This window comes from Dipodomys ordii, unplaced genomic scaffold, assembly GCF_000151885.1.
Source record: "Dipodomys ordii isolate 6190 unplaced genomic scaffold, Dord_2.0 Scaffold49, whole genome shotgun sequence".
Taxonomy (NCBI): domain Eukaryota; kingdom Metazoa; phylum Chordata; class Mammalia; order Rodentia; family Heteromyidae; genus Dipodomys; species Dipodomys ordii.
The window spans coordinates 2579189-2595542 of NW_012267265.1; the positions used below are offsets into that span (position 1 = coordinate 2579189).

At 37.3% G+C, this 16354-nt stretch overlaps 1 protein-coding gene across 2 annotated transcripts in view; it reads right to left on the reverse strand.

Moving 5' to 3' along the window:
- Positions 1-16354, reverse strand: part of Adamts3 (ADAM metallopeptidase with thrombospondin type 1 motif, 3) — a 202618-nt gene that overhangs the window by 22512 nt on the left and 163752 nt on the right. For both annotated transcript variants that reach the window (XM_013020132.1, XM_013020131.1), the window contains exons 6-14: positions 12337-12420; positions 10475-10631; positions 9632-9737; positions 9103-9246; positions 8333-8465; positions 6201-6314; positions 3944-4089; positions 2657-2832; positions 883-1016 (exon numbers count right to left, since the gene is read on the reverse strand). In XM_013020132.1, coding sequence (XP_012875586.1) covers positions 883-1016; positions 2657-2832; positions 3944-4089; positions 6201-6314; positions 8333-8465; positions 9103-9246; positions 9632-9737; positions 10475-10631; positions 12337-12420 — 1194 coding nt within the window. The remainder of the gene's footprint in view (positions 1-882; positions 1017-2656; positions 2833-3943; positions 4090-6200; positions 6315-8332; positions 8466-9102; positions 9247-9631; positions 9738-10474; positions 10632-12336; positions 12421-16354) is intronic.

Below are 16354 nucleotides of genomic sequence, written 5' to 3' on the forward strand. Positions count from 1 at the left end.
TCTGCCTACTTAAATTTTTCCTGAAAAGTAGACATTAAGAACAGTGTTTCCATTAGTAAGGCTAACTTCATGTTAATTGTGAACATAGAAGGAGAAAATATACTGCATTGTTTAACCAAGAGATTAAATGCAACAAAGAAAAAAGTTCTCTACAACTTTGGATGTGGAACTGAATGCTTAAAAGTACTGAAAGATAAGAGAGGAAGAAAACAGAAGAAGAGGGCATATATTTTATCTTTAAAGTAAAAGACAAAGCACATTTAGCATTCAATTCTTTTTGCTTTTTGAAAGATCATCTACTTCAATTATTAGATGGCTGCTGGTAAAAAAGTCAAATGCACTGTTCCCAACTGTTGTTTTTCCCAAACAGAATGCATTTTTTTTTTCCTTAAAAAAGGCATTTAGCTGGATCAAAAGTATATAAGAAAAACTGTATTTGAATCTGTGTTTATTTTACCAGTGAATAAACATTTACTTTTAACCAGTTCCTCCCAAGTTTATCTACTGATCTCTCCATAGGCTATCATTAGAATATAACTTCACAGAGACTTATCAACCGAAAATAAATAAATAAATCTCAGTGCTAGTGGCTCACCCCTGTAATCCTAGCCACTCAGGAGGCTGAGATATAAGAATCACAGTTCAAAGCCAGTTTGGGCAGGAATGTCCATGAAAGTCTGATCTTCATTGAATGAGCAATAACATGGAAGTGGAGGTGTGGCTTAAGTAGAAGAATGCCAGCCTTGAGTGAAAAAGCCAAGTAAGGGCAAGAAGCCTTGAATTCAAGCTCCAGCACAGACATAAAAATATTTAAAATATGCATGTGAATGATAGTAAGCCTTGACTGGCCAGCTACTGTGGGAAGCCGCAGTCTGGACTTACCACACACTCTCCTCGCACACAGATACTATACGGGTCCTTGTAGGAGCAGTGCGTGCCATCATGTACCAGCTGCTTCATATACGCAACATCTCCTGTCTCTCGGGATTGACAATAAAGATGGCATCTTTTCTTGGCTGCAAAAGAGAGAGGATACAATTAACTACTTCAATAAAACAGAATGTTTGAACAGCAGAAGTTTATTTTTTGAAAGCATTAAAGTTTCAATGTAGATTCTTGAAAGCAAACAGAACTCTGGATAAATAAATAAAACAAGGACTAACTGAAACGTGTAAGTAGGTGCATGATTAATCTAAATTCTTGGAGTGTGCAAAGAGGCCAATTAGTAGTGGTGCAGGGATCTCTGTTACCAACTGGGACTGTTCTAATATACCAGGCAGTAGATTTTAAAACTCTTAAAAAAATCTTTTTATCTAGATACCAGTGGCTCACAACTGTGATTATACCTACTCAGGAGGCTGAGATTTGAAGAGCAAAGCCAGCCTGGACAGAAAAATCCAAAATACTCTTAACTCCACTTACGTACCAAAAAGCTAGAAATGGAAATATGGTGTAAGTGGTAGAGCACTTGCCTTGAGTGGAAAAGATAAGGGACAGTGCCCAGGCCAGTTCAAGTCCCAATACTGGCACATGCACACACGGAAACGTGGATGCGGATGCGGACACACACACACACACACCAACTTTGATTAAAAACGCACGGAGACGCGGACACGGGCACACACACACACAGACACACGCACACACCCCAACTTTGATTAAATAAACCAAACACTGAGTTTCTCTTTGGTCTAACCCAATCACATTGCATTCTCTGGGCAAGTGATTGATTAAATATAACAGATATAACGACCTGCACTAAAATAAATTAAAAAGTAATTTATTCTGAAAGTGCTAAAACTTTGGCATATATGTATTTACCTCTAAACTGAATCCAAGTGGCATATTATAGCATGACAATCATGTAACTACATTTTTATTCACTCATAAGAAATCAGACAAGATTTCTATTTGAACTTATTGGTTCATGAATTGAAGGACGAGAAATAAAATATTTTAAACAATTAAGACTATTTTTTTTTTGCCAGTATTAGGCTTTGAACTGAAGGGGTATACTCCCTCCGTTTGCTTGTTCACGCTAGAATCTTACCACTTGAACCTTACTTCTAGCCATGCTTTTAACTGGTTCATTGAAAATTGAGTCACATGGACTGTTCTTCTTAGGGTGGCTTTGAAACTCGTTCTTCAGCCTCCTGAGGAGCTAGGATTTACAGGCATGAGCTACAGACATCCTGCTCTATTTTAGCAACTAGTTTAGAAACCTTTTAGGCTATAAAATTCTTTTTGTTATTAAATGATGTAAGAAATGGTCTTTTTTGTCTTGATCCTTGGTCCTTGAGGACACAATGGTAAAAAAAAAAAGATTATTTTTCTTTTTTTAAATTTCTTATAGTAGAAAGATTGTACGTGATTCAGAAATTCCCCATCTCTCTCATGTGTTATGTTCCTCTGGTGGTTTTACTCCAGGTGAGGATAAAGCTATTTTCCAGGGACTGTATGTCTGTCACAATCTTCCTTCTAGAGAAAGGATTAGGATTTAGCCTGATTCTTGGAAAACTTAGGAGGACGTGCTCCTAAAAGCTATCATTCTTCTTTTGTTACCAAGTCAAGGATCAAGAATCCCAGGGATTGGTGTTGGCAAAGCTTAAAGTCTAAGTGACCATCCACCCAGCAAAAAAGAGCTGTGTCTACTCACATTCAGGATGTTCGTAAGGCAACCAGTGGTGTTTGCTATTCTGGTATTCAAAGTGGGAGTTACGCTGCTGGCACTGCTGGGCCCTGAAGTCCTCGAAGTGTTTCTGGCATTCTTCTGTATTACAAAGCTGGTACTCAAAATTAACACCAGGACAATCCTGACCACCATTGATGGGCCTAAAGAAAAGACAACATTGAAAAAGGCTGTGGCTTTGGCTCGGCAGCTCAGGCGAGCAGACACAGTGCTGGAGGGCAGAGAGCCAGGGCTTCCCAGGTGCCAGCAGAATGAATGAACTCAGACTTCCTAAATCCAGTGCATTTCCAAAGTACCCTGCTTTCTCTACTGTGGGGAAAGACCCCAAAATTCAACTAATGTCTGCTTCCCAACCACAATGTTTTACACAGATGGCAAAGGTATATAAAGAGATTTAAAAGCACATACATGAATTCAAGAAAACTATTTTCTGCCACATATAAAACCTCCAGAGGGGACTCAAAGCCACTCTAATCATAGCTCTATTCTTCTGTTTCCTTCTAGGTAAAATGAAAATAAAAACACTGTCTTCCAAAGAACAAAGTTATAAGGATTATATATCAACATATTTAAGGACACTTAGACACAGGTGTATTGTGAATCTTAGTTATTATTATAGTTTTGGTTGGTTGTTGTTACTTCTAACGCCACTGGTGCATGGCCTCTAATTGTATAAAATGAAATCTTTGAGAGATATTCTGCTCCTCAAACAGGAGACAGAGCTACTTGATGCTAAACTACAGACAAGAAAGAATTCCTATATTTTAAAATTATTTTCTACTATCTGAAGAGAAATAAACAAAAAAGGATTGAATGAATTTAGGTTAAGTAAATGAACAAATGCTTGTTCTCCCAAATAGTTCCCTGGCTGTCTACTTGGTAATAATCATGCCTACCCAGGGAATGAATGATTCTATATGGTTAGTAGTGCTTCCATTCCATGCTCTTGGGGTGGATCTCACAGCCCTGTGCCTGGACCCCAAGAACATAGTGATGCCTCCTTCATATTCCCAAACAATAATTCCCCCACAAATCTCCCCTATTCATTTAAGCAAATCATCTTTGTTGTTGACTACTCTTCATCAGATGGATAAGTGAATATTTATTCCCAAGACACTATTTTGTAAATTGCATTGTTTTTGCATACTGTATTTTATATTTTACATGCACTTCATCAAAAAGAATGCTAGTAACAAAGTATTATTATTTTCTGGTCTATGCACTGGTAACAAGAAGCATGAGGCTTATACTCACGTGGGATTATTGCACTGGCGTGTTCTGAAACGAACACCAGTTCCACATGTTCGGGAACAAGAGCCAAATTTGGTCCATGACCCCCAGTTGCCATCTTGTTTTTGCTGATTAGCATTCTTCCACATGCAGTGACCTTTATAGCACCACTTAGGAGAAAGACAAATGATAATTATGAAAAGCACGCACACATTAAAGCTGAAGTTGTCAGACAAGAACCATTTAGGTGAAGTGAGTGTCTTTACTTCTTTCTCCATGTGAAAAGCTCATTTAAAATGATCCAAAAGCTATTAAAACACTAAGATGCCCTATCAAAAGGGTAACTTTCATTGCATTTGTAAGTATAAAATTAAAATGAGAAAATACCATTATTCAAACAAGTTTTAAAATGATCTCTCATCAGTCAGTAAGAATTGGCGGGCTTTGTAATTTTCTGAGTACCAATTTTTCCAGTAACTACTAATGCAGCCATCATGTCTCATGACCTATATCATCTCTAGCTTGAGGGTCATCTGCTCTACATTAAAGTGATGACATGAAAAATATTTGTCTCCACTCAGGAACTAACTAATACAGTATATCCAAAGCCATAGCTAGCCTTCAAAGCAGTTTTATTACTCTATGCAATTTTAATTTGCCAGGATTTTAAGAGTTAGGTCAGATAATGATCACCTCTTCAATGAGGTTAAGGTGCAGAAATGTCCATTACTAGTTTAAGAGCCATCTGATCAAGTAATTAAGTGAGGCCACTAGAGCCCTGATATCAAAGATGCATCTTATTTAGGGTGACCAGAATTCATCATGAACTCAAACACCTTTTTCTCTCTTTCTCTCCCTCTCTCTTGATGCGTGTGTGTGTGCATGTGCGTGAGCATGTGCATGTGTGTGTTTACTTCAAGATACCCTTTTTAATAAAACAAAAATAAACTATTGCTCTTGTTTTTTTTTTTTTTTGGTCCGGTCATGGGGCCTGAACTCTGGGCCTGGGCGCTGTCCCTCAGCTCTTCAGCTCAAGGCTAGCACTCTACCGCTTGAGCCACAGCACCACTTCTGGCTTTTTTCTTTTTGCTTATGTGGTGCTGAGGAATCGAACCCAGGGCCTCAGGCATGCAAGGCAAGCGCTCTACCACTGAGACATCTTCCCAGTCCCTGCTCTTGTTTTTATTTAAACATTTAATGTTGAACTTTTCCAAAGCAAGAGTATGTGTATGTATATATAATGTAGTTGGCACAATAAGTCCTTGTAATAACAGGTTTTATTATCATGTGTAGTTCTTAGCATAAGTACAGTTTATACACCTTTGAAACCTAAAGCTATATTGATACCTGTTGCAATCTTTTGGTCTTGTCAACGATTTGACTTGTAAACTAGTCAAGGCTCTTCAACTTGAGTTCTTCACATGCCTTTGTTTTGGGATTTTTGCCCTTACGAGTAGCATACCTTGGCCCTAAGCCAGTTTCTAGGCATTCATTCCTGACTACACAATTTGAGATTTAAAACCTCTGGGCATCTTTCCCCAAGGAATGAGGCCAAATCTTCTGCATAAATTCACATGACTTTATTTCTGGGCATCTTTCACAAGGAACAGGATGCCAGCCAGTAAATCAAATCTCCCCGGCTGACCTGCCTCTTCCCAGCCTAGCTGTAGTGGGCTCAGTGGCAGTCCCAAAGACAGCAGTTCCCAAGCCCTGCACCTGCCAATGTGCCTTTATTTAGAAAAAAAATGTCTTTGCAAATAGCATTAAATCATCAATACAAGGAATGGAATTTTGGATTCACCTGCATTCTCTAGGTGGATCCAAAATTCCATTCCTTGTATTGTTAGAAGAGAGGCAGAGGAGGAGTTGACACTTATTTTTTTAAGCCATTTAACCACAGAGGCAGAGGTCAGAGTGGTGTAGACACAAATCAGGAATGTGGTAGGCCACTAGGAGCTGGATGAGACAGGGAAGTACATTTTCTTCTAGAGCCTGTGGAGGAGCATGGCCCTGTCCACATGTCGTTTTAACTTCTACAAAACAGATTCTGGATTTCTGGCCTTCAAGATTATGACAGAATAAATTCTTGGTGTTTTAAGCCACCAGGTCTGTGGTCATATGTTCTAATAGCCACAGGAAAGTCGAACTGTCAGTGTATTTTTCCATGGGGAGTCATCAGGCACTGTGATTACAATAAAGATAACAGTAAGGGAATGTCCACCATTGGTTAGATTTTTAAAGAAGAGTAGTACACATGTCATTTATAAATAGAGATACTCACTTTTCCAGCAGCACATTCGGTCCCATCTAGTGGGGGTCCCTTTTTAGTCTTACAAAAGTAGGGATTGTCAGGATGGCTGCACCATAGTTGTTTACATGGGTCAAAGGTTCGGAACTGGAAGAGAGAAACAAGCAGTTAGTAAATTTTAGAGAGCAGAACATGCACCAAATATACTGTCTCTACAGTTTCCCTATGTCATTTTTCTTGGATAAATTCATTCCAAATTAATAGCCAAAGTTGTGCCATGTAAAATAATAAGCACTGCATAAGAATTTCAAGAAGAGAATACTCCTGTTGTGCTTTCCTGAAAGTATCAAATGCAATGTATATTCCTCATCTTGTTTCTATTTCTGGTGTTAAAATAGGCAATATTAGAATTTTAAGTGGCTTAATTGTTATGAATATTTTAAACATGAAATTACTTTACAATGGTTTAATATCCTTCACTGTAGGTATAAACTAGAGATAAATAATAACATGCTCATAATGATTAGTTGATTAAAAGAAGAAAACCTTTAGTGTAAGTTAAGGTATAAGGAATACCAAAATACAACAATCTATTCATACAGTTTCTAAAGAATTTTCTATTCACAACATTCATGTAGTTTATAATTCACCTGCCATATACTCAGTACTTATCCCAATCTAAGCCTGAGGAATAGAAGCTACAAATTAAGCCTGTTATTACAGTTAAGAGATAGTAACAGAGCCAGATTAGAATCTTGGTTTTATCATTTTTCCAGGGTTTTATTTATGATTTTCCTAAACACTGCATTTACACCAAATGTTTATGCAAGCATACACATACACTTGTGTACAACCTTTACATATCTGCTCTTTTTCTCCCTAAATGTAAACACCTCACAATTCCTTAGATAGATAATTTTAACAAGGTGAAGTACTTTGTCAGATTAGCATAGGGATGTAAAGAATGGGATCTGGTTAGACTCTTAGATAGAGATTTATAACCATCCATTTATCTTTTGCCTATACAGTTTACTCACACGATTCCCTCTGTTAATAGATATTTTATATTAGTGCTCATTTTTAAACCTGAATATATCTGTTCTAATCTCTCTTGGCTTATGCAAAAATTGTTTATTTCGTGCAGTGACTTACAACTTTACGTCTCTCCAATCTAAAACATTAATGCAGATAATTAGGCATTCACTGTGTACATCTACAAAAACTAAATGCTGCGAAGGATTGCAAACAGCACATCCATTTCTATTCAACATCAAGAAATACTTTCTCCCTCTTTTGTCTATCACACAATGCTTGTTCCAACATAGAAAAAGCTTCTCTTCCCCTCCTTTCTTCTCCTCTCCTTTTCCCTCCCCTTTCTTTTCTTCCTTGTAATAACTAAATGTCAACATGAAAATTTAATGAAAATACCTCTATTTGAAATTTAATGAAAACATCTCTATTTGAAATTTACATGGGAGATTGGCTTTAATGAATTTGTGGAGCAGTCCCTACATTGTGCTAAGTACTTCAATTAGATTATCACATTTAATCCTTTCACTAATCTTAGAAGATAAATGCTATCATTATCTACATATTATGTGTGAATAAACTAAGCCTGTGAGATTAAACAAGGTGCCCGAAGTCATACATTTAGTAAGTTTCAACAACAAGACCTGACCTACCCAGTCTGACTGTGGATATTCATATTTTGATACCCAGGCTATGCCATTTGCATTAAGTACAATGTTTTACTAGCAGAACCCTTGCCTAAGGCCCCTAAAGGGCCTCCAAAGCACAGAAAAACACAATGTTTAAGGCTTTTGAGTCACCTCTGAAGGTTACAAAAACTAGAAGAGTAGACTATAAAGATTTGGAGCCTAAAAGCCTTGGTTTAAGGTTCTCTATTTACTTGGTGTGTGATTGTGCAAATCGTTCTCTCTGTACATCTTGGGGTTTTATTCCATAAAATAAAAGTGTACCAGCTCCCCCAATCAGGATTTAGTAAAGCAGTACATCTAAGATTCAGTATCTAAGAACATAACAAACACAAGTAATTAGTAGATATTCTTATACTTGTACCACCAGTTAAGTGCAAAGCTCACTAAAGAGGAACTACACAAATAGATTTCAAGATGCCAACTGAAAACTGATGCTGGGGAACATACCGCAGTACACATCTTGTAACCAACACCAAAATCAAAGCGACATTGGTCATCCATAGAATAATTTATTCCAGGAAGTTCTGGGAGTTTGGGCCAATCATGTTCGAAAGGATCATCCAGGAGACAATCATAGGAACTGCAGGAAAGAAAACATGAAACGTAGCCCAATACTCATCTTTAAAATCATTTTCTAATGGGAAAGAACTTATATATCCTAGTGTTTTACAAGATCATAGGGCTAGTTAACAAAACCATACATTTTAAGATTTTCAGCTTTAGCTCTAATTGGCAAGGCAGGGGGGAATCCTTTATCCTTATTTATTCCATAAAGGTAAGCCAAGCTCAACTCAGGAATGGAGTAGAACTGTAATCCTGTTTGTGTTACTAACCAAACTTCTACATCGTGTAGCATGGCAGAACCTAACACCTACACTACCGGAAACAGGTGTATAACATGCAGGAGTCACATGACCATAACCCCCACCACCACTCAAGTTTTGCCTTTAGTTGCATCCTTCATAAAGGATTTTTCTAAAGGGAAATCACTTCATAATTAAAAATGTACTTAACTTTGAGGCTTATTTCTTAAATATTATGGTTATATTATAGAATCCTGGTGCTAAAACCTCTGACTTAGAGGAATGCGTCTATTATCAACAACAACAACGTTTTTATTCTCTGAGGATTCTGTTAAGAACCAAGTGTGAAAAGTCAATTTCATGGCCAAGAAGTTCTAAGACAGAAGTGTTCATAACACACAGCAGGATACATACTGGATGTATCTCTTTAGTTCCTGACCACTGCACCGAGACCAGTGGTAGCGATGAAAGGCAGCTTGTACCAAGGGAGCCATGACGCTGCCCATGGCGGTCTCATCACCACACCTGTTGCCTTGTCCGTCATGCTCCATTCCCAACCTAGAACACAGAGGCGACCTCAAGGTTAAGAAGGAGAAGAACTACCTTTCTTTGGCTTAAGTTTCTTTTTGGAATAGTAAGTACTGGGAAAGACATGTCTTTTAAGTCAACAGGGCTTCCTTGGAGAAGTCATAGACACTGAATTCAAGAGCAATGGAACAGAGATGTCTTTCTTATTCCACAGCTATGAAAAGCACAGGAGAGCCTCCGCAAGACAGCCACTCATTGAGTTTCAGTGCCTGACCCCTTCACTGTCTTCAGCGCCTCACATTTGGCAAAGGACAAGAACTGCATGCTGGCATGCATTCTGCCCAACGTGTGAACAATACTGGGAAAAGCAAAGCAAAAGGCTTTTTTTTCTGTATAGCTGTCAACAGTGACTTACACATGGCCAGTTTCATGGGCTACTACAAAAGCTGATGAAAAACCATCCTCATGATTCAGGGTACAACTTCTCACTGGATGACACATGCCTGTGACTGGAGCATATCCTGTAGAGAATAACAATTACCTTTATTTTCATTTTATGAGAAAATCCATTAAGAATTACTACTGGACCTTAGCCTAGGGGGAAAAATGTTTCAGCAAACAAGGGTGGTATTATTTCTCTGCTAGCAAGATGCCACATTCTCTTGGGAAAGCCACAGGTAACGGTCTCTAAAAAGATTCATGAGGTCTGCCTTTTCTCCTTTGCTAAGGAAAGGAACTGCCCCAGCCATTACTACTCTGATCTGTCCTCTAGCCAAGTGTTCCTTTTCTGTTTCAGTAACTGGCCCTTCATATCATGGTGCCGATGAAGGGAGCCAGAAATTCCATCAGTGTTGAAAAGGAAATTGTCAGCCTGCTTATTCCAAAGTCCTCATCAGAATTTATTCGATAAATGGAAGCTGACTTTGGAAGAGAGCTTCTTGTCAGTGGCCATTTCTCCTGGCATCTCTTTTCTCATTTGAAACAGTGGAAATCACATTGCATTTTATAGCATCCCCTCTGTACCCTAAATGTACAGTCATTATTTTAAAGACAGGTATAATTTACGATGGCATTTAGGTGCCATTTGCCATTGTGAATTCCACAGAAGTCACTGAAAGCACTGGAAGGAAAATATATGTGTGGTCAGTTTGTGGTAGAAAGTAATGGTAGAGATTTGAAGATTTTGAACCGACTGTTTAAGATTGCTTTAAGAAATGTCCTGCCTTTAGGTTTTTCTTCTACATATTGATGGAAATACCTTGCATTCCAGCAGGTCCAAAGTCTTGCCTGGTTAAGAAAATGGCATGATCATGGTGTTCAGAGTGGTTGGGATCTGGTTTTTGTTGCTGGTAAGCCCAGCGACACACATTTTCCAAACTTCTGGATGGGTTTCCCCTTTCTATGAGGTTGATGGACTGCAAGGAAACAATATGTTAAAGATACATATAGCATTTTCCAAAATGCTTTCTTTATTAACTTTTTATGAAGCTTGAATTTTGGATTAAGAGTATTTGAAACAATGATTCAATAACAGTATTGGGGGCATCTTGTTCTGTTTTGGGAATTCTAAAAGCCAATGAAGGGATCATGATGGTCAATACAACATGTGAATGTGGACAGACACAATTTATGGGAGCATTTGAAGTTGAGATTTACTATAATGAGCCAACTCAGTATTAATCATTTGGGGGAAGAATTTAAAAAGTCTAAAGTATTTCCTGATTTTGCTCAGATTTTAAATTTTGTTAGACATTAAAAACAAAAATGTTAAGATATTTTGGCGTAGGACTTTTCCAAGGACATAAAATTAAAAGACCAAGATGTATTGTACTCATAATCTGACTTGTACTAATAATCCCTTTGTACAACTAAAAAGAATTTTTGCATATATTTTTGGTCTAGAATTAATCAATATGTGGGAAGAATATTCTTCTAATAGCTGGTACTACTGGTCAAATCTTTAAGGGAATAGTGAACTTCTTGAAAAAAAGAAAAAAAAGCCAAGTGAGTTTTGTTTTTTTTTAACCTTATGATAATGAAGAGAGATGGACTCTTATCTTGTAGTTGCAATAAATAAGTTTAAGTTCCTTGGAATGTTGCCATAATTGCATTATGGCTAGGAGTTAAAAGTTCAGGGGGAAACGGGCTATCTTTCAATAACCAAAATATCCATCCTTTGCAGAATATTTTTGATGGGATGAGAAGTTGAACTTGGAAACAAAAATGAGGCCCTGGTTGGCTGAGAAGCAAAGCATTTTGTTACAGTTCAGTAAATGTTATTATCCAGTGTTCACATTCTTAATAAATTAAACTAGCCTGGCTTGTTATACGCTGATCAACCAACCGAAGATTGTTAACACCTCCAGATTGTTGACTTGTTCCTTGGTAGCCACACAAAATAGGTCAGGTTGATGGGAGAAACTAAAGATCACTGACACCTATTTTTAGATAATGGTAAGTGGATGCTAAATAGATAATGAAAGGCAAATTCATGGGCATTTTGCTGTATCCTTAATATAAAAATTCATGAATGTTTCATAAAGAGGAGGATTCATTATGGGAGAAGGACATGTAATTTTAAATGGCCAGTTTACTTCTTCTGTTTCCTCCATTTTATTATTTCCAAGAACAGGGACATATCCACTGTCATTTAAAAGCAGTCAGAAATCAATTACCTGAAATGTCTACCATATGTATTCTGATCCAACTGTCCAAGCTAGCAAAAGAAGTCTCTTCTTCCTTGATCTATTTCTATCACTTTGACAGTATCTGCCACATAGGTGGCTTGTAATATGAATATTTTGAATGAATATATGAGCCATACACTTGATAATGACAAACTAAGAAAATTATTTTCTCTTCATGCCATCCACTCATTTTCATTCATGCAGCCACTCCAAAAATCAGGACAACTATCTCTTCTCATCTCCATTATGTTAAACAAATGGTAGTAGCCCAAGAATCACTATCTGTTCTCATGTGGAGGTATACACTGATGGATTGAAGCAATGTCTCCTCTTGAGAGGAGCAACCACGTGACATAGGATGGCTATAGCTTCAGCAATTTGGTGTTCTACTTGCTAACCCTCACCTTCATAAATTGTAAGGCATTTTACTTACCTTTGTATAGCCCAGCATTATCATGCGCACCAAGGCCACGTTGATATGCACGCCAAGGGACTCATCGTGGTAAATTTCGTTCACCTGGAAATGAAGCAGATAATTACTAAAAGAAAGGCAACACAAAGGATTCTTATGAGATGCAGAATACTTAAGAGATAGGCCATGCAAGTCACCATAAATAAAAGCTTCAAAAAACTGTTTTTTTTTGGTTTACTTTAAGCTGAACTCTGCAATTATTTTATCTTTAACTGTAGCACATACTTTTGATATGTGAATTATTAATTTTGTAAGCATCACAATAATATAAATATAGGAAGTGGACTTAAAAGGGCTTCATTAAATAGACATTGTATCTTACAAAGAATAGCTGGGAAGGCAGAGATCAAAGGCCTAGATATTAGGCATGAATAGTATTAATAGTCTCAGATAATCCTGGTTCAGGATTTACTGCTTGTGAGCACTTCATCTCTGAGTCTCAATAAAATAGGCATGATTGATTAAAAAATACTATCTTACAGGGTTGGGGTTAGACAAATATTTAACTAAAGCAAACAAACTGTTCAATATTTTTATAATTAAGAAGGAGGGAAGGGTCTTAGGCATTAGATTATAGAAATAATGCAGAAAAGAAAATGCAGAAAGAAAACTTAATAGCTGTCATATGAAAGAGATTGCATTTATGCTGTATCCCTATAAAATGTAAAAGAAAAAAACCATGCATTATCAGAAGAGAAATCTTCAGTTCAACATAAAGAAATTAAATTCTATTCAAAAAGTTTTTACTTTTGGCCCTTTGGCCGTGGGCAGATTCTCTTAAGCCACACCTTGTAATGCCTAGCTAAAGACTGACTATCCTTGCTCCCCACTTCTGGATTAATTATCTAGTAAAAAAAATTCCTAACATTATAGTTCAATAAAAGTAAAAAATCTAAAGCCAGACCTATCACTAACACATTCATCCAGGCTCACATGCATTCCAACACATTTCTTGTAAAACAGCTGTTTCAAATTAGAAACATAACTTTACACACAAAGGTGTAACATACTTAGTATAATGTAGGTGAAATGTGAAATCAATTGATCCAAGTGTTTTTATAAAAGGCTAAAAAACAATTATAGCATATAAGCAAATTTGAAGAACAATGACAGTCTAAAACTAAAGAAAATACCTAGGGAAGGTGCAGTGGCTCAAACTTGTAATCCCAGATACTTAGGAGCCAGAGACCAGAAGGATGGTGGTTCAAGGTCAGCCTTGGCTTAAGTCGCAAGAATCCATCCTAGCCAATAAAAGCTAGGTGTGCAACTGTCCCAACTACACAGAAAGCTTAAATTGGAGGATTGCTATCTAAACAGCCTGGGCAATACACAAGACCATATTTGAAAAATCACTAAAAAAAAAAAAACCAGAAATGGAAGAATATGGCTCAACTCGTAGAGCACATGCCTATCAAGTAACTAAAAGGCCTTGAATTCAAGCCGTCGTTCAGCATAGTGGTACTGGGGCTTGAACGCATGCCCTAGGCACTGTACCTAGGCTTTTCCACTCAAGGATAGTGCTCTACCACTTGAGCCACAGCTCTACTTCTGCCTTTTTGGTGTTAACTAGAGATAAAGTCTTAGACACTCTTTTGCCCTGGCTAGCTTTCAAGCAAAATCCTCAGATCTCAGCCTCCTGAGTAACTAGGAGTATGGGCATAAGCCACTGGTTACTAGCTTATATTGCTTTAACATTCACCAAACGTATTACTTAATAAAAAAATCACTCTAATGCCAGTCTAATTAATTTGTTTTTCAATGAATGGAATGAATATTCTGAGTCAACACATGATTTTGAAGCTCACCATGTAATACTATTATGTGGCAAAACATCCAAAAAAAAAAGAAATTATATTTTCAATGTGGCAAACCAACAGTAGTGTCTGTAGTGTGTACTGTTCAGGATCTTATTAATTTACTTTTCAAGAATTAATAAAGTTGTTTCTAATGTATTATTCACTTTCAAATTGTGCTCACAACTTTCATCTTTCCAGGTTCCATACCTGTAATAATTTTTTTGTGTGGGCTAGTATTAGGGATTGAACAAAGCACCTAGGTGATGTTTTGGTTTTTTCACTCAAGAGTGACACTCTACCACTTGAGCCAGAACTCTACTTCCAGATTTTTAGTAGTTAAAGGGAGATAAAAAGTCTCATGGACTTTTCTGCCAGGCTGGCTCCAAAACATGCTCTTCAGATCTTAGCCTCCCAAATCGCTTGGATTCCAGATGTGAGCCACTGGCACCTGGCTGATGCAATGTTTTAATACTGCTAAGCACACAACAACATAAGGAAAGTTGGAGGAATAATATAGCATCCCAGGATGAGATACTCAAAGTCCCAGAATCTAGTTCCAGCTGTGCCATTGAGAAAGTGATTATTTAACCTCTCTGGGGTTTGGTCTGCTTAAGTTATAATTATAGTTTCTCTACCTCTCATAGAGCAAATCAAGCAAAAGACCACACAACCACACCCAGAAAATTCAAAATACTTGAGCGTCCATCCTTATCTGCAAAAAGTGGAGCTTATAGTTGTGGATATGGTTTTACAAGCCTCTTTCTCTCAAAAGATAGCTGCCTCTCATGAACTTTTTCCCTGGAGAGAATTGAAGATGCTATTTGAATTTTGTAATTCTCATTCAAATAAAAGATGTAATTTATATTAACAAGAGAACTATCAGAAAGATTATGACTGTTGAATTGTAACTTTTAAGAACTCTGCTGTTTCCAGCAGATGGCAGCACCAACATTTTAGAGACAAAGAACAAAGTACCTAAAACACCCTGTGTACTGTACCCGCAAGTCTGCCCTTTCCCAGATTCACACATAAAAAAGAGTGTCCTTAAGATTAAATAAAAATTTTAAACTATTCCAAGGAAATTTTAAATATCTATTCACTTTTTAAAAGCAAAGAAAAATACTGAAAAGAATTTAGATTTTTTTATTGTAAAAAGCACAGAGGGGTTACAGTTACATAAATAACATAATGAGTATATTTCTTGTCAAGCATTGGTATCCCCTCCTTTGTTTTTCTCCTATTATCCCTTCCCAGGATCAGACTGGTTTTGCCAGTCAAGAAAGGATGTATGGAAAGAACTCACAGTGTAACATACTACCACCTCCAACCTATTGAAGGAACTAAATAATACTTGTATAAAGTACTGCTTTTTCACTGTTAATGGCCATGAAAGCAATCTTTTGTTTTAGGCCAGTCCTGGGGCTTGAACTCAAGGCCTGGGTGCTGTCCTTGAGCTTTTGTGCTCAAGGCCCTATCACTGAGCCACAGCCCCACTTCCAGCTTTTTTTGGTGCTTAATCAAAGGTAAGAGTCTCATGGATTTTCCTTTTCTGCCCAGGATGGCTTTGAACTGCAATCCCCAAATCTGAGTCTCCTGAGTAGCTAGGATTACAGGTGTGAGCCACCAGCACCTGGCAATTGAAAACATTTTTAATGATTTAAAAGCAATATCAAAACCAACCAAATATTATAGCTAATATTACACAAAGCTTTCCTGGTTCCTAGATACTGTTTTATGTTTGAGTTTTCTTTTTAATTGTTTTTCTTTTTTGGAACTGGGGATGGAACTGTAGAAATTGAACTTGCTAAGCAAGGCTTTGCTACTGAGCTATATAGCCCAGGTCTAGATACTGTTTTAAATACACAGCTATTCCTTGAAACAGCTGTACAGCTATTATCTCCACTTTACATTTAAAGAAACTGAGACCAAGATAAGCTAAGTAATGCTAGGTAACTTGTCCAACATCACTGTTGGCAGAGAGAGCAAGATGCTCATATCTAGACAATTTCATTCCAGTCAGCATCTTAAACCATTTGCTACACTTCCCCAGACTTTCAGACCACAGTATGGACACTACACACATACACATAAAAGACTTTATTTTAGAATGGTATTTAGTAGTGATCCACCATTATTACCTCTGTGATTAAGAATATGATATGAAGGAGAACTTCATATTTTCC